The sequence below is a fragment of the Melanostigma gelatinosum genome (genome assembly GCF_949748355.1).
Source record: "Melanostigma gelatinosum genome assembly, chromosome: 21".
NCBI classification, from domain to species: domain Eukaryota; kingdom Metazoa; phylum Chordata; class Actinopteri; order Perciformes; family Zoarcidae; genus Melanostigma; species Melanostigma gelatinosum.
This window is the reverse complement of record NC_136654.1, coordinates 6,795,483-6,813,217: the sequence shown is the minus strand read 5'-3', so window position 1 is coordinate 6,813,217 and position 17,735 is coordinate 6,795,483. Positions and strand designations below refer to the sequence as shown.

General features: G+C 39.6%; 2 protein-coding genes across 2 annotated transcripts; both read right to left on the bottom strand.

Moving 5' to 3' along the window:
* Positions 1-5,826: 5,826 nt before the first annotated feature.
* LOC306795491 (uncharacterized protein) lies at positions 5,827-9,599 on the bottom strand (the record flags this gene model as incomplete). The annotated part of the gene is made up of 6 exons (XM_079294024.1): positions 5,827-6,670; positions 6,750-6,843; positions 7,422-7,792; positions 7,896-8,043; positions 8,129-8,691; positions 8,778-9,599. 6 exons carry the CDS (start codon positions 9,597-9,599, stop codon positions 5,942-5,944), a joined length of 2,727 nt encoding a protein of 908 aa, XP_079150150.1. The 3' UTR covers positions 5,827-5,941.
* Positions 9,600-11,550: 1,951 nt separating this feature from the next.
* Positions 11,551-16,584, bottom strand: prr35 (proline rich 35). The gene is made up of 3 exons (XM_079293083.1): positions 16,462-16,584; positions 12,951-14,480; positions 11,551-12,769 (listed from the first exon to the last, which is right to left on the bottom strand). The coding sequence occupies exons 2-3, from the start codon at positions 14,324-14,326 to the stop codon at positions 11,950-11,952; spliced, it is 2,196 nt and encodes a 731-aa protein (XP_079149209.1). The 5' UTR covers positions 14,327-14,480; positions 16,462-16,584; the 3' UTR covers positions 11,551-11,949.
* Positions 16,585-17,735: the final 1,151 nt, after the last annotated feature.

Sequence of the window (17,735 nt, the reverse complement as noted above, 5' to 3'; positions counted from 1 at the left end):
CGTACTGTACCATGACTTAATGACTTTCGACATGCTATCCTATGACTTTTTTCAACATGCTATATGATGACTTTCGACATGCTATACTACGACTTTTTTCGACATGCTATACGATGACTTTTCAACATGCTATACGATGACTTTTCAACATGCTATACTATGACTTTTTCAACATGCTATACTATGACTTTTTTCAACATGCTATACTATGACTTTTTCGACATGCTATACTATGACTTTTTTCGACATGCTATACTATGACTTTTTTCAACATGCTATACTATGACTTTTTTCAACATGCTATACTATGACTTTTTTCAACATGCTATATTGACTTTTTTCGACATGCTATACTATGACTTTTTTCAACATGCTATACTATGACTTTTTTCGACATGCTATTCTATGACTTTTTTCGACATGCTATATTATGACTTTTTTCAACATGCTATACTATGACTTTTTTCGACATGCTATTCTATGACTTTTTTCGACATGCTATATTATGACTTTTTTCAACATGCTATACTATGACTTTTTTCGACATGCTATATTATGACTTTTTTCAACATACTATACTATGACTTTTTTCAACATGCTATACTATGACTTTTTTCGACATGCTATACTATGACTTTTTTCAACATGCTATACTATGACTTTTTTCAACATGCTATACTATGACTTTTTTCGACATGCTATACTATGACTTTTTTCAACATGCTATACTATGACTTTTTTCAACATGCTATACTATGACTTTTTTCGACATGCTATACTATGACTTTTTTCAACATGCTATACTATGACTTTTTTCGACATGCTATACTATGACTTTTTTCAACATACTATACTATGACTTTTTTTCAACATGCTATACTATGACTTTTTTCGACATGCTATATTATGACTTTTTTCAACATACTATACTATGACTTTTTTCAACATGCTATACTATGACTTTTTTCGACATGCTATACTATGACTTTTTTCAACATGCTATACTATGACTTTTTTCAACATGCTATATTGACTTTTTTCGACATGCTATACTATGACTTTTTTCAACATGCTATACTATGACTTTTTCGACATGCTATTCTATGACTTTTTTCGACATGCTATACTATGACTTTTTTCGACATGCTATATTATGATTTTTTTCAACATGCTGTACTTTGACTTTTTTCGACATGCTATATTATGACTTTTTCAACATACTATACTATGACTTTTTTCGACATGCTATACTATGACTTTTTTCGACATGCTATATTATGACTTTTTTCAACATGCTATATTATGACTTTTTTCAACATACTATACTATGACTTTTTCAACATGCTATACTATGACTTTTTTCGACATGCTATACTATGACTTTTTTCGACATGCTATACTATGACTTTTTTCAACATGCTATACTATGACTTTTTTCAACATGCTATATTGACTTTTTTCGACATGCTATACTATGACTTTTTTAAACATGCTATACTATGACTTTTTTCGACATGCTATTCTATGACTTTTTTCGACATGCTATACTATGACTTTTTTCGACATGCTATATTATGATTTTTTTCAACATGCTGTACTTTGACTTTTTTCGACATGCTATACTATGACTTTTTTCGACATGCTATATTATGACTTTTTTCAACATACTATAATATGACTTTTTTCGACATGCTATACTATGACTTTTTTCGACATGCTATACTATGACTTTTTTCGACATGCTATACTATGACTTTTTTCGACATGCTATATTATGATTTTTTTCAACATGCTGTAATTTGACTTTTTTCGACATGCTATATTATGACTTTTTTCAACATACTATACTATGACTTTTTTCGACATGCTATACTATGACTTTTTTCGACATGCTATATTATGATTTTTTTCAACATGCTATACTTTGACTTTTTTCGACATGCTATACTATGACTTTTTTCAACATACTATACTATGACTTTTTTCGACATGCTATACTATGACTTTTTTCGACATGCTATATTATGACTTTTTTCAACATGCTATACTATGACTTTTTTCAACATGCTATACTATGACTTTTTTCAACATGCTATACTATGACTTTTTTCGACATGCTATATTATGACTTTTTTCAACATGCTATACTATGACTTTTTTCGACATGCTATACTATGACTTTTTTCAACATGCTATACTATGACTTTTTTCGACATGCTATACTATGACTTTTTTCGACATGCTATATTATGACTTTTTTCAACATACTATACTATGACTTTTTTCGACATGCTATACTATGACTTTTTTCGACATGCTATACTATGACTTTTTTCAACATGCTATACTATGACTTTTTTCAACATACTATACTATGACTTTTTTCGACATGCTATATTATGACTTTTTTCAACATACTATACTATGACTTTTTTCGACATGCTATACTATGACTTTTTTCAACATGCTATACTATGACTTTTTTCGACATGCTATATTATGACTTTTTTCAACATGCTATACTATGACTTTTTTCGACATGCTATACTATAACTTTTTTCGACATGCTATACTATGACTTTTTTCGACATGCTATACTATGACTTTTTTCGACATGCTATACTATGACTTTTTCGACATGCTATATTATGACTTTTTTCAACATGCTGTACTTTGACTTTTTTCGACATGCTATATTATGACTTTTTACAACATGCTATACTATGACTTTTTTCGACATGCTATATTATGACTTTTTTCAACATCCTATACTATGACTTTTTTCGACATGCTATACTATGACTTTTTTCGACATGCTATATTATGACTTTTTTCAACATACTATACTATGACTTTTTTCGACATGCTATACTATGACTTTTTTCGACATGCTATACTATGACTTTTTTCGACATGCTATATTATGACTTTTTTCAACATGCTATACTATGACTTTTTTCGACATGCTATATTATGACTTTTTTCAACATGCTATACTATGACTTTTTTCGACATGCTATATTGACTTTTTTCGAAATGCTATACTATGACTTTTTTCAACATGCTATACTATGACTTTTTTCGACATGCTATTCTATGACTTTTTTCGACATGCTATACTATGACTTTTACCGACATACTATACTATGATTTTTTTCAACATGCTGTACTTTGACTGTTTTCGACATGCTATATTATGACTTTTTTCAACATACTATACTATGACTTTTTGACATGCTATACTTTGACTTTTTTCAACATACTATACTATGACTTTTTTCAACATACTATACCAGAGGTCTTCAACAGGGGGTCCGCGGCCCCTAGGGGGTCCGCGGAGGTACTGCAGGGGGTCCGTGAAATCTTTGGTTGATTTGGTTTGGTATGACTTTTTTCGACATGCTATTCTATGACTTTTTTCGACATGCTATACTATGACTTTTTTCGACATGCTATATTATGATTTTTTTCAACATGCTGTACTTTGACTTTTTTCGACATGCTATATTATGACTTTTTCAACATACTATACTATGACTTTTTTCGACATGCTATACTATGACTTTTTTCGACATGCTATATTATGACTTTTTTCGACATGCTATATTATGACTTTTTTCAACATGCTATATTATGACTTTTTTCAACATACTATACTATGACTTTTTTCAACATGCTATACTATGACTTTTTTCGACATGCTATACTATGACTTTTTTCGACATGCTATACTATGACTTTTTTCAACATGCTATACTATGACTTTTTTCAACATGCTATATTGACTTTTTTCGACATGCTATACTATGACTTTTTTCAACATGCTATACTATGACTTTTTTCGACATGCTATTCTATGACTTTTTTCGACATGCTATACTATGACTTTTTTCGACATGCTATATTATGATTTTTTTCAACATGCTGTACTTTGACTTTTTTCGACATGCTATACTATGACTTTTTTCGACATGCTATACTATGACTTTTTTCGACATGCTATACTATGACTTTTTTCGACATGCTATATTATGATTTTTTTCAACATGCTGTAATTTGACTTTTTTCGACATGCTATATTATGACTTTTTTCAACATACTATACTATGACTTTTTTCGACATGCTATACTATGACTTTTTTCGACATGCTATATTATGATTTTTTTCAACATGCTATACTTTGACTTTTTTCGACATGCTATATTATGACTTTTTTCAACATGCTATACTATGACTTTTTTCGACATGCTATACTATGACTTTTTTCAACATGCTATAGTATGACTTTTTTCGACATGCTATACTATGACTTTTTTCGACATGCTATATTATGACTTTTTTCAACATGCTATACTATGACTTTTTTCGACATGCTATACTATGACTTTTTTCAACATACTATACTATGACTTTTTTCGACATGCTATACTATGACTTTTTTCAACATACTATACGATGACTTTTTTCGACATGCTATACTATGACTTTTTTCAACATGCTATACTATGACTTTTTTCGACATGCTATATTATGACTTTTTTCAACATGCTATACTATGACTTTTTTTGACATGCTATACTATGACTTTTTTCGACATGCTATACTATACTATGACTTTTTTCGACATGCTATACTATGACTTTTTTCGACATGCTATACTATGACTTTTTTCGACATGCTATATTATGACTTTTTTCAACATGCTGTACTTTGACTTTTTTCGACATGCTATATTATGACTTTTTACAACATGCTATACTATGACTTTTTTCGACATGCTATATTATGACTTTTTTCGACATGCTATATTATGACTTTTTTCGACATGCTATACTATGACTTTTTTCGACATGCTATATTATGACTTTTTTCAACATGCTATACTATGACTTTTTTCGACATGCTATATTGACTTTTTTCGAAATGCTATACTATGACTTTTTTCAACATGCTATACTATGACTTTTTTCGACATGCTATTCTATGACTTTTTTCGACATGCTATACTATGACTTTTTTCGACATACTATACTATGATTTTTTTCAACATGCTGTACTTTGACTGTTTTCGACATGCTATATTATGACTTTTTTCAACATACTATACTATGACTTTTTGACATGCTATACTTTGACTTTTTTCAACATACTATACTATGACTTTTTTCAACATACTATACCAGAGGTCTTCAACAGGGGGTCAGCGGAGGTACTGCAGGGGGTCCGTGAAATCTTTGGTTGATTTGGTTTGGTATGACTTTTTTCAACATGCTATACTATGACTTTTTTCAACATGCTATACAATGACTTTTTTCAACATACTATACTATGACTTTTTTCAACATACTATACTCAGACTTTTTTTCGCCGTACTGTACCATGACTTTTTAGACATACTATACTTTGACATTTTTATGACAAATCAATGATTTTATTTTATTTCATACTATACTATGACATCCTCATTTCATACTATATCACTACTACTACAATATTATTAAAGCTGCAATAATCAGTCGACTAATGAAGTAGTAGATCGACCAAAAGATGATCGCCAACTGTTTTAACAATAGAGGTAATTTTTCATGCAAAAATGCTGTTTTCAGCCACTCAAACAGACTTCCTGATTTTCAAGAAATTACATTGGACTTTGAAAAACTGAAATGGATATTTCTCAGCATTTACTGACATTTTTAGACCAAACGATTAATCGACAAAATAACATAAAGATAATCATTAATTGCAACTCTACCAACAGCTTTTTCATGTCATTAATTGCTGTACTATAATTTACGATCAAATTTATTTTATTTGGTTAGTATCAGTACCAAGGACTTAACAGCATGTAAATCAGAAATTACCAAAACAATTCACTATACAGGTCATGAACAGATAATTGTGGGTATGTTGAAGTTGTTATCATTTGCTTTAGCCAATTAGCTATGCCAACTCATGTTCTCCACCTCTTCCTCCCTCCTCATTGTGTTTTAAAGCATCGATCAGTCTGACCCAGAAAGCGCCATGTTCCTGTGGTTTCTCAGGCCACAGCAGGTAGGTGTTCTTGTGTACGATCTTGCGTAATCGTGTGTAGGGAGACAGACAGTGTTCAGGTATCTCCTCCAGGAACACCAGCAGCAGGACATCACTGCCATCACATAAAAGCCTCAAACTGGCCAACTGAAACTCCACGGAGCACCACTCACTTTGCAGGAAGTGACGTGTCACCACACAGATGGTGTGGCGAGAACTGTGAATGGCGGCCTCGATGTTCTCCAGAACAGCAGCGCCGGGCCGGAAGTCTCTGTGGTGAAGGCACAGCCTGAGCCTCGGTTCACCACCAGCAGGCCTCTCTAGATTGGGCACCAGCTCTTCCATCACCCAGGCCTCATCCTTGGAGCAGTAGGAGATGAATGCGTCATACTGGAATTTGGTCCCTGCTGCCCTTCTATGTCCGCGTAGTTTTGCCCTCAGGACGAGCAGCAGGTAGCGCAGAGTGGGGCCTTGTGTGTGCCAGGCCAGACACACACATACAAACAACATGTCCACCACAGAGCAGGCGATGAAGAGAGTGAAGGAAACCTGATCATAGGAGCAGGCCTTATCGTCAAACTGCCACAAGAAGGCAGATCTCCTGTCATTGTCACACTGCAGGTTGTACAAGTAAGACACCTAGAGGGAATTTAAGAAAGTTTCTTTTTGTTGGTTTACAACATACATGAATACTTATCACAGTCTTTCCAGCTATTACCTGTGTATGAGTGTTGTGGATGGCCCAGGTCTTGAACCAGGCATTATCACAGGTACAGGTAAGTGGGTTTTCTGTAATGTCCAAAACACGCAATCTGGAAATACATAAATATACACCAAAGTTGCAGATTTCATTAAATTTTAATTCACACCAAGTATCTATATGTCAGTACAGGTAAAGTTGACACAGAAGAGGTACCTGGATTCTAAATTTGTTTCTATTTCAGTGATGCAAATATGTCTATTGATTTGACAAGTAGAATTTGAAAATCTAAATCGGTGGATTTTGTTACAGTTGGACAGAGCCAGGCTAGCACTCTCCCCTGTTTAAAGACTACTGGATGCAGCTCAATCGTCACCGTACAGACATGAGAGAGGTGTCTCCTGATCTAACTCTTGAAAGGAAAGTGAAATAACGGCATTTCTCAAAATGTTAAACGACACTCAGGCTGTAACACAGTCAGTCTTAAAGCTGGAGTGAATGACGCTCAAAAGTTAGGCAACATTTTTGCAAGCGAAGACGTGCATGGCGGGGTCCCTTGACCTCTCACCTCAAGATATGTGAATTAAAATGGGTTCTTTGGGGTCCCACGAGTCTTCCCTTTACAGACATGCTACTTCATACTAATCGAATGCAGTTTTGGTTTAAGCACACTGGGGTCCCTAAACAAACCTTGGGAGAGCATCCAGCATAGTTTTGTCCACAGTGTGCAGGTGGTTTGACTGGACTCTGAGAAACTCGAGTGTATTATCTGGTGGCATCAGGTTAGCAGGCAGAGCATCAAGGTCTGCTCTGGAAAGAGTCAGCTTCTTCAGATTTTTCAGAGGGGACAACACTGTGCTCAGGTTGGTCGTTTTCATAACAACACCAGCTATGTAAAGGTATTTCAAATTGACCAGAGGAACAAAGGCATCGGGATGGAAGTCGAGCAGGATGCTGTGCCCGATGGCAACGGAGATAAGTCGACGTTGACTTTGGAAGAAATGCGGTCCGATGATACCAATGCCTTGACCCCCGGGACCCTGGTAGTCCATGTCCAGATACTCCAGGGTTGACATAGACGAAAGACAGATACAAATATGAACAGATTTATACATGAAGTGCATCACTATTTTTAACAATTGACTCTCAAAAAACAAGTCATACCTCCAGCGAAGTAAGGTTTATGAAAGGAGCTTCATAGGATCTAAAATTGAGGTAGTTGTTGTACAGAACAAAAATCCTCAAATTGATCAGGCCAGACAGAATATATGGTGTCAGCCTCTTGATCCGATTCCCACTTAAGTCCAGGTATCTAATGGACAGATGATTGTGTTAAATAAATGGACAGTGAGAAAAATTGAGGAAAGATGAATGCACAAGCAGGGAATATTACATACGTAAGCCCCGTCAGGTCTCGGAAGGTGCCGACTTCGATGAAATAAATAATGTTTAAGCTGAGGTTGAGCTTCGTTAGCCTCCGTAGCTTACTGAAGGGCTTTTTGGTGATGTACTTCAGCAGGTTGAACTGCAGGTAGAGCTGCTCAAGTCGAGTTAGGGCACTGAATACCTCTGGCGTCAACTCAGTGATTTCATTTTTCGCGAGAGACAGGCGAGTCAGACTCTCCAGAGGGACGAACCAGTTGGGGTCAATGTCACGGATTTTGCTCCTGTCAAAGCTTAAAAACGTGAGGTGGGTCAGGCCTTTGAATGTGTCCCTCTGAATGTCGAGCTTATTATCATTCAGCTGCAGCATTTTCAGGCTTCGGTAGCCGTCAAATGTAGTACGGGATACCTGCTTCAACCCACAGTTGATGAGATAAAGTCTGCTCGTATTACCCCTACCCAGAGACAACTGAGCAACATTCCCAAGGTTTGCATCCTCAATAACAACCACGGGTGGAGTGTCACAGTCCAGCAGGCTGTAGTTAGCCCGAGGTAACCTGGATCCTTTTAAGTCAACCTGTATCAAATGAAATGAAGAGAATGGTTATTTAAAACTCGTTAAAACAGAAACGCTGATATTGCATGAGCAACAAGAGCACATACCTCAACTTTCTCAAGCTGGTCCATTCCTTTTACCATTCCACAGATAGTCAGTGGAGATTTCTCCACAAACAAAGAAAACGCAACCCAAGACAGATTTTTCTTTGTCTCCGCCAAGAGTCCCACCAGCACTTCTGCTTTAACTCCCCGACAAAGCAGACTCTTCAGCCGAGGGTTGGAGGCAAAAACATCAGCCTGCAGCTCCAGTTTTGAGTTGTTGGACAGCCTGATGTACTCAAGGGCAGGGAAACAGCTCACATTAACCCTCAGGATGTTGTTTGAGAAAAGGTCGAGTCGCAAAAGAGTGGCGGAACCACCAGAGTCCCCACAGCTGAAGGCCTTGAGCTTGTTCAGGGACAGATTGACTTCTTGAATGGCTGGAAGGGACTTAAAGATACTCGGAGAGATTGTTGCAAGTACGTTGTGGATCAGAAGCAGTGTTTGTAGCCTGGTGAGTCCATCAAAGGCATTAGAGTGAATGTGCGAGATGTTGTTGCAGGTGAGGTTGAGACATTCCAGGACACCCAGGCCTCTGAATTCTCCTCCTTTTAGAGAGAACAGCTGGTTCTGGCTCAGGTCCAGGCGTTTAAGCCCAAGCATCTGACTGAATGATCCAGGTGGGATGACCCTGATCTTGTTCTTGGACAGGTTGATGGTTGTTATGTTGTCTGGTATCATGCTAACAACATCGGTGAGGTTCGCGATGTTCTGGTTGAAGCACCATAAAATATCTGTCACGGGGAAGTTCTGAGAGCACCCTTTAAAGCCAAAACCACAGCAGGCCGAGGTGTTGAGCAGAAGCAGGAAGAGGACAGCTCGCATCATCTTTACTCGACAGCTACTTTTACACCGACCGCACTGAGGTCAGTCCAAAGCAATCTAGAAATATGTTAAGATAGAAAAGCAAATGAGGAAGTTAATGAGGAACATCATCTCACAAAGCAGCTGCACTGACATTTCCTTTAAGAGACAAAAGCATTTTAACCTACAGTAGCTCAGTATTTGGGCTTCTTGGTGGTAAAGAAGTTGCGCTCTGTTACATGCTTCACTCTAGTCACCAGCTCATCGCTAAAAACAAGGGCCTTTGGCCGAAACCAACGCTACAACAACAAGTAAAGTTGTGAAAAAACGGGGGAAACGCGGTATAAAGCTGAGGGGAGCACCAGATAATAGTGATAATTGTAAAACATAAGGCACTTTAATGAATACAGCATGAAGATAGTCGATGTGACCATGAGAGGAAGTACTCAATTACATTTCTTCCTGTTTTGATAAATTTGATAAAGTTTTTGAAATTAAAAATGGATTTCAATTTCAAGTGTAGTTTGGTTCATCTACATTGCTACATTTTAAATAACATCCACTCTCCAAAAATACTGCTTCAATCATTACTTAACAATGTGAAGAGCATATCTGCCGTTAATGGAGAGTCCAACTAAAGTATTTTGTTGGATTTTGATCCAATAAAAGCCTTTTACCTCTCTGCCCTCCATAATTGCATTGAGGGAAAACAAATACAATACAAAATAAAATTTGACAATTTTAAAATGAATGTGACGAAGTGTAAAAGACCTAGGTTCCTCTTTTACTTTTGCCTCTTACCTCTCTTATCTTCTTACATACTGTTTTACTTATTCTACCCCAACTCCGTTACCTTGTGCATTGAATCTAAATTAACTTTAACTTCGTCTAAATTTGAGTATTCTGACTGCATGTTCCAACCCAAACATTATTAAAATATTAGAACGTACCATTTAATGCTCCTCTTATGTGGCTTTTATTTCTGCAACTGCACTTCCTATTTTAACTGGCGGCTTCTTTGCATGTCGAAGTTAATCTAAAAGCTTTTTGAGGAAGGAGACAATGTGGCTTTAAATCTTTTCTCCACATGAGGGAGCTATCTACTTGGATTTTAGTGAAGCTACAACTGAGAGAGTACAATACTTTTCCTGTCTAAAACATCTGAATTGGCATTTAAAACAGTCAGATAAAATTCCAACATCTAAATTCTTTTCAGGAGACTTTAAAAAGAGTCCCCAGGTGACTGTAAAGGACTGTAAAGCTCGAGATGAATACCGACAAATGTTTAATCATTTGAAAGCCAATGAAATTTTTCCAGCTCTACTTTTGTGAGAAACAATTTTTTCCCCTTTTGTTAAAATAAATAAAAATAATTTGCATATTTTTGCTTGAATAACCGAATGGTTTATAGAGAACATATCCAGTCCGAGCATCCACTGTGGGCTCTTCTGGTGAAGGCAGCTGACCTTTGCCGCCGTGTCTCGACTGCGACGGTGGTGAAGGGGCCAGCGGACGTGGGGCGGCCCAGCGCTCCGTGCCCATCCTGGGGGCGACAGGTAGTCCTCCATATAGTCCAAGTGGAGCTCGGCCCCTGGGGCCCTGACCTTTGCAGGAGGGCTACTTGATCCACGAGGAGAGGCACAGGTGACCCCCCGCTGATGGCAATTTAGCTTAAGGAGCTGCTTCACCTTTAGCACATCCACCCGAACGTGTCAGGACAGATACAGGAGAGTCAGGTGGTGCTGCCACTATGAGTATGTTTGTCTATAATTTAGACTTTAAATGATGGTGATGATGACATTTTGCCTCATGGCTTTTCATAATAGGACTGAACAGCCAAAAAAAAAAAAAAAAAAGTTAGTTTGTTCCCATTTATTGGTCATAAAACAGTCGTTCTTGTTTTTTGCAGTTTATTCAGAGAAATACAGTGTGTACAATGCAATTTATTGTCATCAAGTGAAATGATGCAGTCCAACATGACATCATCCATATAAAACCCTTCAAAACGTTTTACTTACATTTACTATAATTACAATATTTACAAATCCATTCAAAGGTTTGTCTCTCAACATGATTTCAATGGACTTAATTGTTGAAATTATCCTTATGGAAGTTACTGTTAAGAGCTGATGTTATATTTTAAAATATTTTTTTTAGGATAATCTTGTAACAATCAAGGTACATAGTGCATTTGTCAGACTTTTTTTGTCATTCATTCCCTGTTTGTCTTATGAAAGGTGCAAAATGTTTGAGGTTGTTGCGAAGTTAAACTGAGGGTAAGAGTGACAGTCCTCCTCCAGCCAGTGCAAATCCATGGCATGCCAGTTTAATGAATGCATGGAGTCAGTTATATTACAGTCAGATGAGTGGAAGTTTAATTGTCGGTAGCTGTCAAGGGGCTCGGGGGACACTGGGCCTCTAGTCGCTGCATGGACGGGGGTCTCTTTGGGGTTCTGGCAGAGGAAGGGATGTCGGTGAAAACCACTGATCGGCCGTCTGCGCAAAGCAGGACGCTGGAGTCTGCCTCACACTTGGTGGTTCTGCTCGGCCATGAGGCCTCGGCAGAACTGGGCCTCATGCCGAGACCGCCGGTAGAGAGAACCTCTGTGTTCACCACCGATGCCTGACTCATCTTGATCAGCATGTCCAACGACTGCTTACGACTCTCCAACGAAGCCTTCATTGCATTTCTCTCGCCCTCATTCTCTTCTTCCTCCTTTTTCTCCTCCAGTTCCTCGTCGTCCTCCTCGGTCTCTGTTGTGTTGTCTTTAAGGCTGCCGTCCTCTCTCATGCCGCGGTCACCAAGCAAATCGGTCGAGTCCCTTTTAACCGACAGGTCGAGAGGCCCGTCGCTCTGGCGAGACGTCCGCTCCAGCGCCTGGTGGATGTGGGAGAGCTCACTGCGGATTTTGCCCAGGTGTTCCCAGAGGTGGCGCTGGGCGGGAAGGTCTTCCTTCTCCAGGTGGGAGATTTTGCACTCAGCCTCTTGGTACTCCTGCAAGGCCTTGGAGAGGTCACTGAGGAGAGCAGCCACTGACTCTGAAGTTCCCTCCCCCATTGCCCGGGCAGCAGTCGGGTCACGGCTGTTGGGTCGCCCACAGTTAGAAAGAGAGGAGGTTTCACTGTTGGGGCTGGTGAGAGGGTCGTGGTACCACAGTTCCGTGGGCCGGGTCTGAAGCGGAGCATGCTGTAAGCTGAGAATGGGAGAAAGTTATGGCTTATTGAGACTACATTACAACAAAATGAAACACCGCTACAGTTGTTCCCTGTAGATAATTAGCCTACATTATGGACAAAATGACTCTTACTGCAACTTGTTTTAATACTCACAATATTTTTTTTAACAACAAAAGAACACTTTAAGGAAATCTTTACCTTCCATGGAAGAGATGTTTTTCCGCTGCCATATTAAGAGTTGATGCAGTCTGAATATTCTTCAAAAGGTCCAAACTGAATCCTCCCATGGCCGGCTTCTTCTCCGCCTCATGGTTCCCCAGTGGGGCACCTGTCCTCTTGAGGCCCCAGCTCGCTTTGCCTTCCTTGGCTATAGCCTGCATTTTATCCCCCACCCTGTAGCCCTGTTCGGGGGAGTCTCTCTGAGGCGACACCCAGCCAGCAGGGGAGACTGCGACAGTCCCTGGCCGCAAAGCAGGCACTTTCCACAGATTGACTTTAGGCTGGAAGCCAGACAGAGGATTCACTTCTAGACTGTTTGTGAACGTCTTGAGCGCTTTGCTGGCATCACTCTGACTGGAGGCCGGTCCGAACGTATGCTCACACAGAAAGGGGTAGTAGAGGCGAGGGGGGATCAGAGCTCTGTCTGCGTGGGTGCTGGAGGCCGGGCGCATCAGCTGAGCGGCCGACGCAAGGAAGGGAAACTGGGCAAGCTGCGCGTGGGTCTGGGCGGTGACGCCCGCGGCAGCAGTGGGCATAGCTGAGTTCATGTAGGAGAAGAGGCTGGGGCTGATGGGGTAGCCCACCCCGAGCAATGACAGGTTGAGTCCAGTGGGATCCTGGTAATCCACCAGGTTTGGCGGAGGAGGATAACAGGGGATTGAACTACTCACTCGGGGCTGAGCACCTTCAGCTTTGGCCTTAGAGTGGCTGGACGCCAACAGCCGCCACTGCTCCGACAGCAGACTAGGAGCTGTCAGATATGTCTTAGAGAGTTTGTAGCGTTTCAGCTGGGCCTCTACTTCTACGGAGCGTGCTCGTAAAAGCTGATCTTCCAGGGAGTGCATGTCGGCCATCAGAAGCTCCGACTCTGGCTGTTTCATTTTCCTGGTCGCGTCTCCTCTGTTGCGGTCGCTGGAGCTCTCTTTTGTTGGTCCCTCTCCTCGTCCTCCCTCTCCTTCATCTTTGGGTCCCTGGCGTTCCCTGTCGTCACCTTCCTCCTCAACGGCCCGTCGTTGCGTTTGTCCCTCCTCAGTCCGTGTCACCTGCTCGAGTCCATCTTTCCCGGTAGCTTGATGGCCATGTGCCTGCTGAAAGGGTCGTAGCTGTTCTGGGTGCAGGATGTTGCCCTTTTTATACGGCCAGTCTGACTCTATTAGCAGAGAAAGGGAGTTCTTGCACAGGCTGTACTTCATATGGTTGTACAGGTGGGACTTCTCCATGCAGGTAAAGGGGCACTGGAAGCATTTGTAGTTGTAGGGTTTGCCCCATGGCCGGGGAATATAGTGAGGCTTCTTAGGCTTGCGCTCCTTGTGTTTGCTGGCAGACGTCACTTTACAAGCGTCGTCCTTGGACATGATCGAGTCTTGATATTTATGAAGATTGTGTGGTTGTATTTAAATGATGATAATTCAAGATATATTTTTAGATTCGATATCTTTTGCGCCCGGGTTCATTTCATTGTTTTTTCCTCAGTTTGGTAAGGTAGATGAAAAAGAGCATTTATGGTACCTGTGAACACACAAGACAGTTCTGTGTGAATACAGGTGATACTTTTTGAAAACAGCAAAACATCAACAGATCAGAAACAACTAATTGACAGATTTCCGATTTGATGTATATTCAAAACAGGAGACCGCTTGAAAGAAATCGAAATATCCGCGATAAAGTCACGTGTGCACGGAACGGTGGTATATATCATTATGCACACGTGTGTGTTAGGAGAGCACATTTGTTGTCTGCCTAAGCTAAGGGTTGCTACTGGCCTAACTGCAGGGAGGCCCACACTGCTCTGTTCTCATTGTACCTGCCACTACTCATTAGTTCGCTAGCAGGGTCCAGGGCTGGGGGGCAAACGGCGCCGTCACGGGGGACTAAGCACCTGTGCAGGGGGACCTCACAACACTAACAGGCCTGCTTGAGCTTCGGGCCTGAGCCCTCGAAGGCCGGCTACAGGCGCGGTGTGGACAGGCTGAGGGTTGCAGGTATTTAACGAAGAGGAGTTGGGGGGGTTTGAGGTCTGGTTCCTAATGAGAGCCTGGCGTCATGCCTATAGGGCGTCATTAGTGCCAGGAATGGGATCTGGGTCAGGACTTGGTGCATAAGTTCAACTGCTCTCCTGAACTCTGTCTCTGTGATTTACAGTTGTGTCACACTTTATTAATCAATAAGCAATAATAGCATGTATTAATAAAGGCTACATTTGAATTTAAATACTTGTTTTCTCTTCATCTCATTTTAAAATTATTGTAATGGATTATTATTTTGTAACTTGATGTGTCTCATAACAGTTTAAAACCCCTCGCCATCAATAAATCTAATAGACATTTTAATTAATTCATCATTTTTAACATGATTGTATTTTGTCTTTCTTACATCAATAAATGTGTAGCAAACAGCTTGTACAGCTGAAATTCATATATTTAAAGAGAGCTTCTATTTACACCTTTCAATTTACTCTGAAACTGTGTATTGTCAAAATATTTCTCTCTCTCTCTCTCGTCTTTTATATTTCTATCCTTCTTCATCATCCATGAGCATTAGCTTAATTAATATCTCTCTCTTCTGTAATCCCCTAAAAATTAAATACCCTGCAATAAAAGTGTTTTTTTCATCTGTTAAATTACAGAAACTTAGTGATCTTTTTATACTTTAAGCCAGGCCGGTGGGTGAACCCTCCGGTGGAAGAAGATGTGAGGAGTGTGCTCCTCAACTTAAAACACTTTTAACACGCTTTGAGGCTTTTATTTTGTCCTTTTTTCCCCCTCAAGTCATTCAAAGATGAAAGTCTGTGTTCAGTCCAAGTTGAAGAAAAGATAAACTTCACCAACCAATCTTTTTTCTGTCTCGCACAGACGGCTCATGACAAAGTTTTTGATTTAAAGGCCAGTGAAGCAAACACAGGTGATGGATGGCCGCTTGTACTGAGAGACAGCAGACAACCTCATCTATAAAAGCCACAGCACGAAGGGTGATGATGAAAGATGCAGTGAGTCTAACACAGCATGGCAGGCTGTTGCCAACTGCTCTCCCAATTGGACCCTAAGAATTGGCCCGTTTTGTGGCTGACCATTTGATTGGCTCACTTGTCCGCCCCGGGGCTCTGACCTGAGCTTTGAGCTCATAATGGAACCTAACAGCTGCTGCTACGATCCAATCAATAAAAATCATTTTTTACAGTAGTTTTTTTTCCCTCTTCTGGCCACTATCCGCTTGCCTCGCCGCTGACTGTGCACTTTGGCCCCCCGCCGCCCCATATCCAAACCCTGCGGTCTTGTTTTAAGCTTTTAGGGCTGATGATCAAACAAGCCTAACCGCTTGAACATCTATTGTTCCAATTAAGGAGGTTCACCACGCTAAAAGCTTTGACAAGTTACATGCAACAGCAACCACACCACTGACAGCCTATCGGACAGGCCGTCTGTACAGTAAGTAAATGCACACGACTGTGGAACTGAAATAGTTTTTAAACATTTATAAATTCATACTTTACCTTGTCAGGAAGAAGATTTGGCTTTCTGGAAAATAAGAAAGAGGTTTTAAATGTATTGCCATTTTTATCTCCGTTTCATTTTCAATACAATAACAAATGTCATTTTAACTAAATTTTCAAAAAAACAAAAAAAAACATTGTTCTACAAACAAAATAAATGTATTGTATGCATGAAGAGACACATTATTTTCTGGCGTTAAAATTTGACAGACAAACATCAGATGATGCGGCAGCTGATAACTTTTTAGGGTTATGGAAATTGCATTATATCACATTTAATAATGTTAAATTGCATGTGTACAATTAGTGGCAATGCAGTGTATCATTTTAACTTCAAAAGTCTGTATATGGAAATAATAAAACTGTATTTTATCAAATGGTGTGACCACATTCAGCATTAGAAATGAATAATCAAATATTGAAAATAAAACTTTAAATGTATCCTTTTGTGTTTGAAAATCTACAACATAAAATAAATACAACAAAAGCATTTTCTTAATGTGTGCAAAAACACAATGCACATATAAGTTCCTTTATAAAATAGAACTAACCTGCTTGCTTGCCACCATCTACTTGAAAGTAGAGGAGGAATGTATTCATCCGTACCTCGAGAGCGTCCCGGTGTGGCTGGCTGTCACTCCACTGCAGTGGCACTGAGAGGGCAGCGCGTCCCGCTCAAATAGGAGCGCAGGAGCGAGTGTGGATATATATATTGACTGGGAGCATTGCCCGCAGGCACTACAATACAGCCGCTCACCCCCCCCTCCTTCTCTCCCCCGCTCCCCCTCTGAATTGTCAAATGTGGTCTCTACCTTGCAGCCGGGATGCAATAAAACAACTTAGACTATATTGGCAAAGGTTAGGTCGGTGATGGCTTCTCGTTAAAACGGAGCGTAGACATTGTTCTGGGTTAATTCCTCTATTATGAGGATTTTTAAGGTAGATCATTGTTTGTTTTTGTTGTTGTTAAAACAAATGATTTGCTCTGAATACTGAAACAAGAGTTGAATTAGTTACACGCTGTGTTGGTCTGATTATTAGCAGCATCAAGGTGAAGAACCGAGATCACCAATTGTTGTAGTCTAGCGTTCATTTCAAAGATACAGGAAACAGCAGAGATCAGAGGTAAGCTCTTAAATGTGAAGCAATATGTCAACACCTGACATCACATCATCATCTACTAAAACCAATTCATTATTAATAATTTCTTGTTTTCAATCAACTTGCACAGGAAATTATTCCATAATGAAAATGACATCAGTATCAGAAAATGC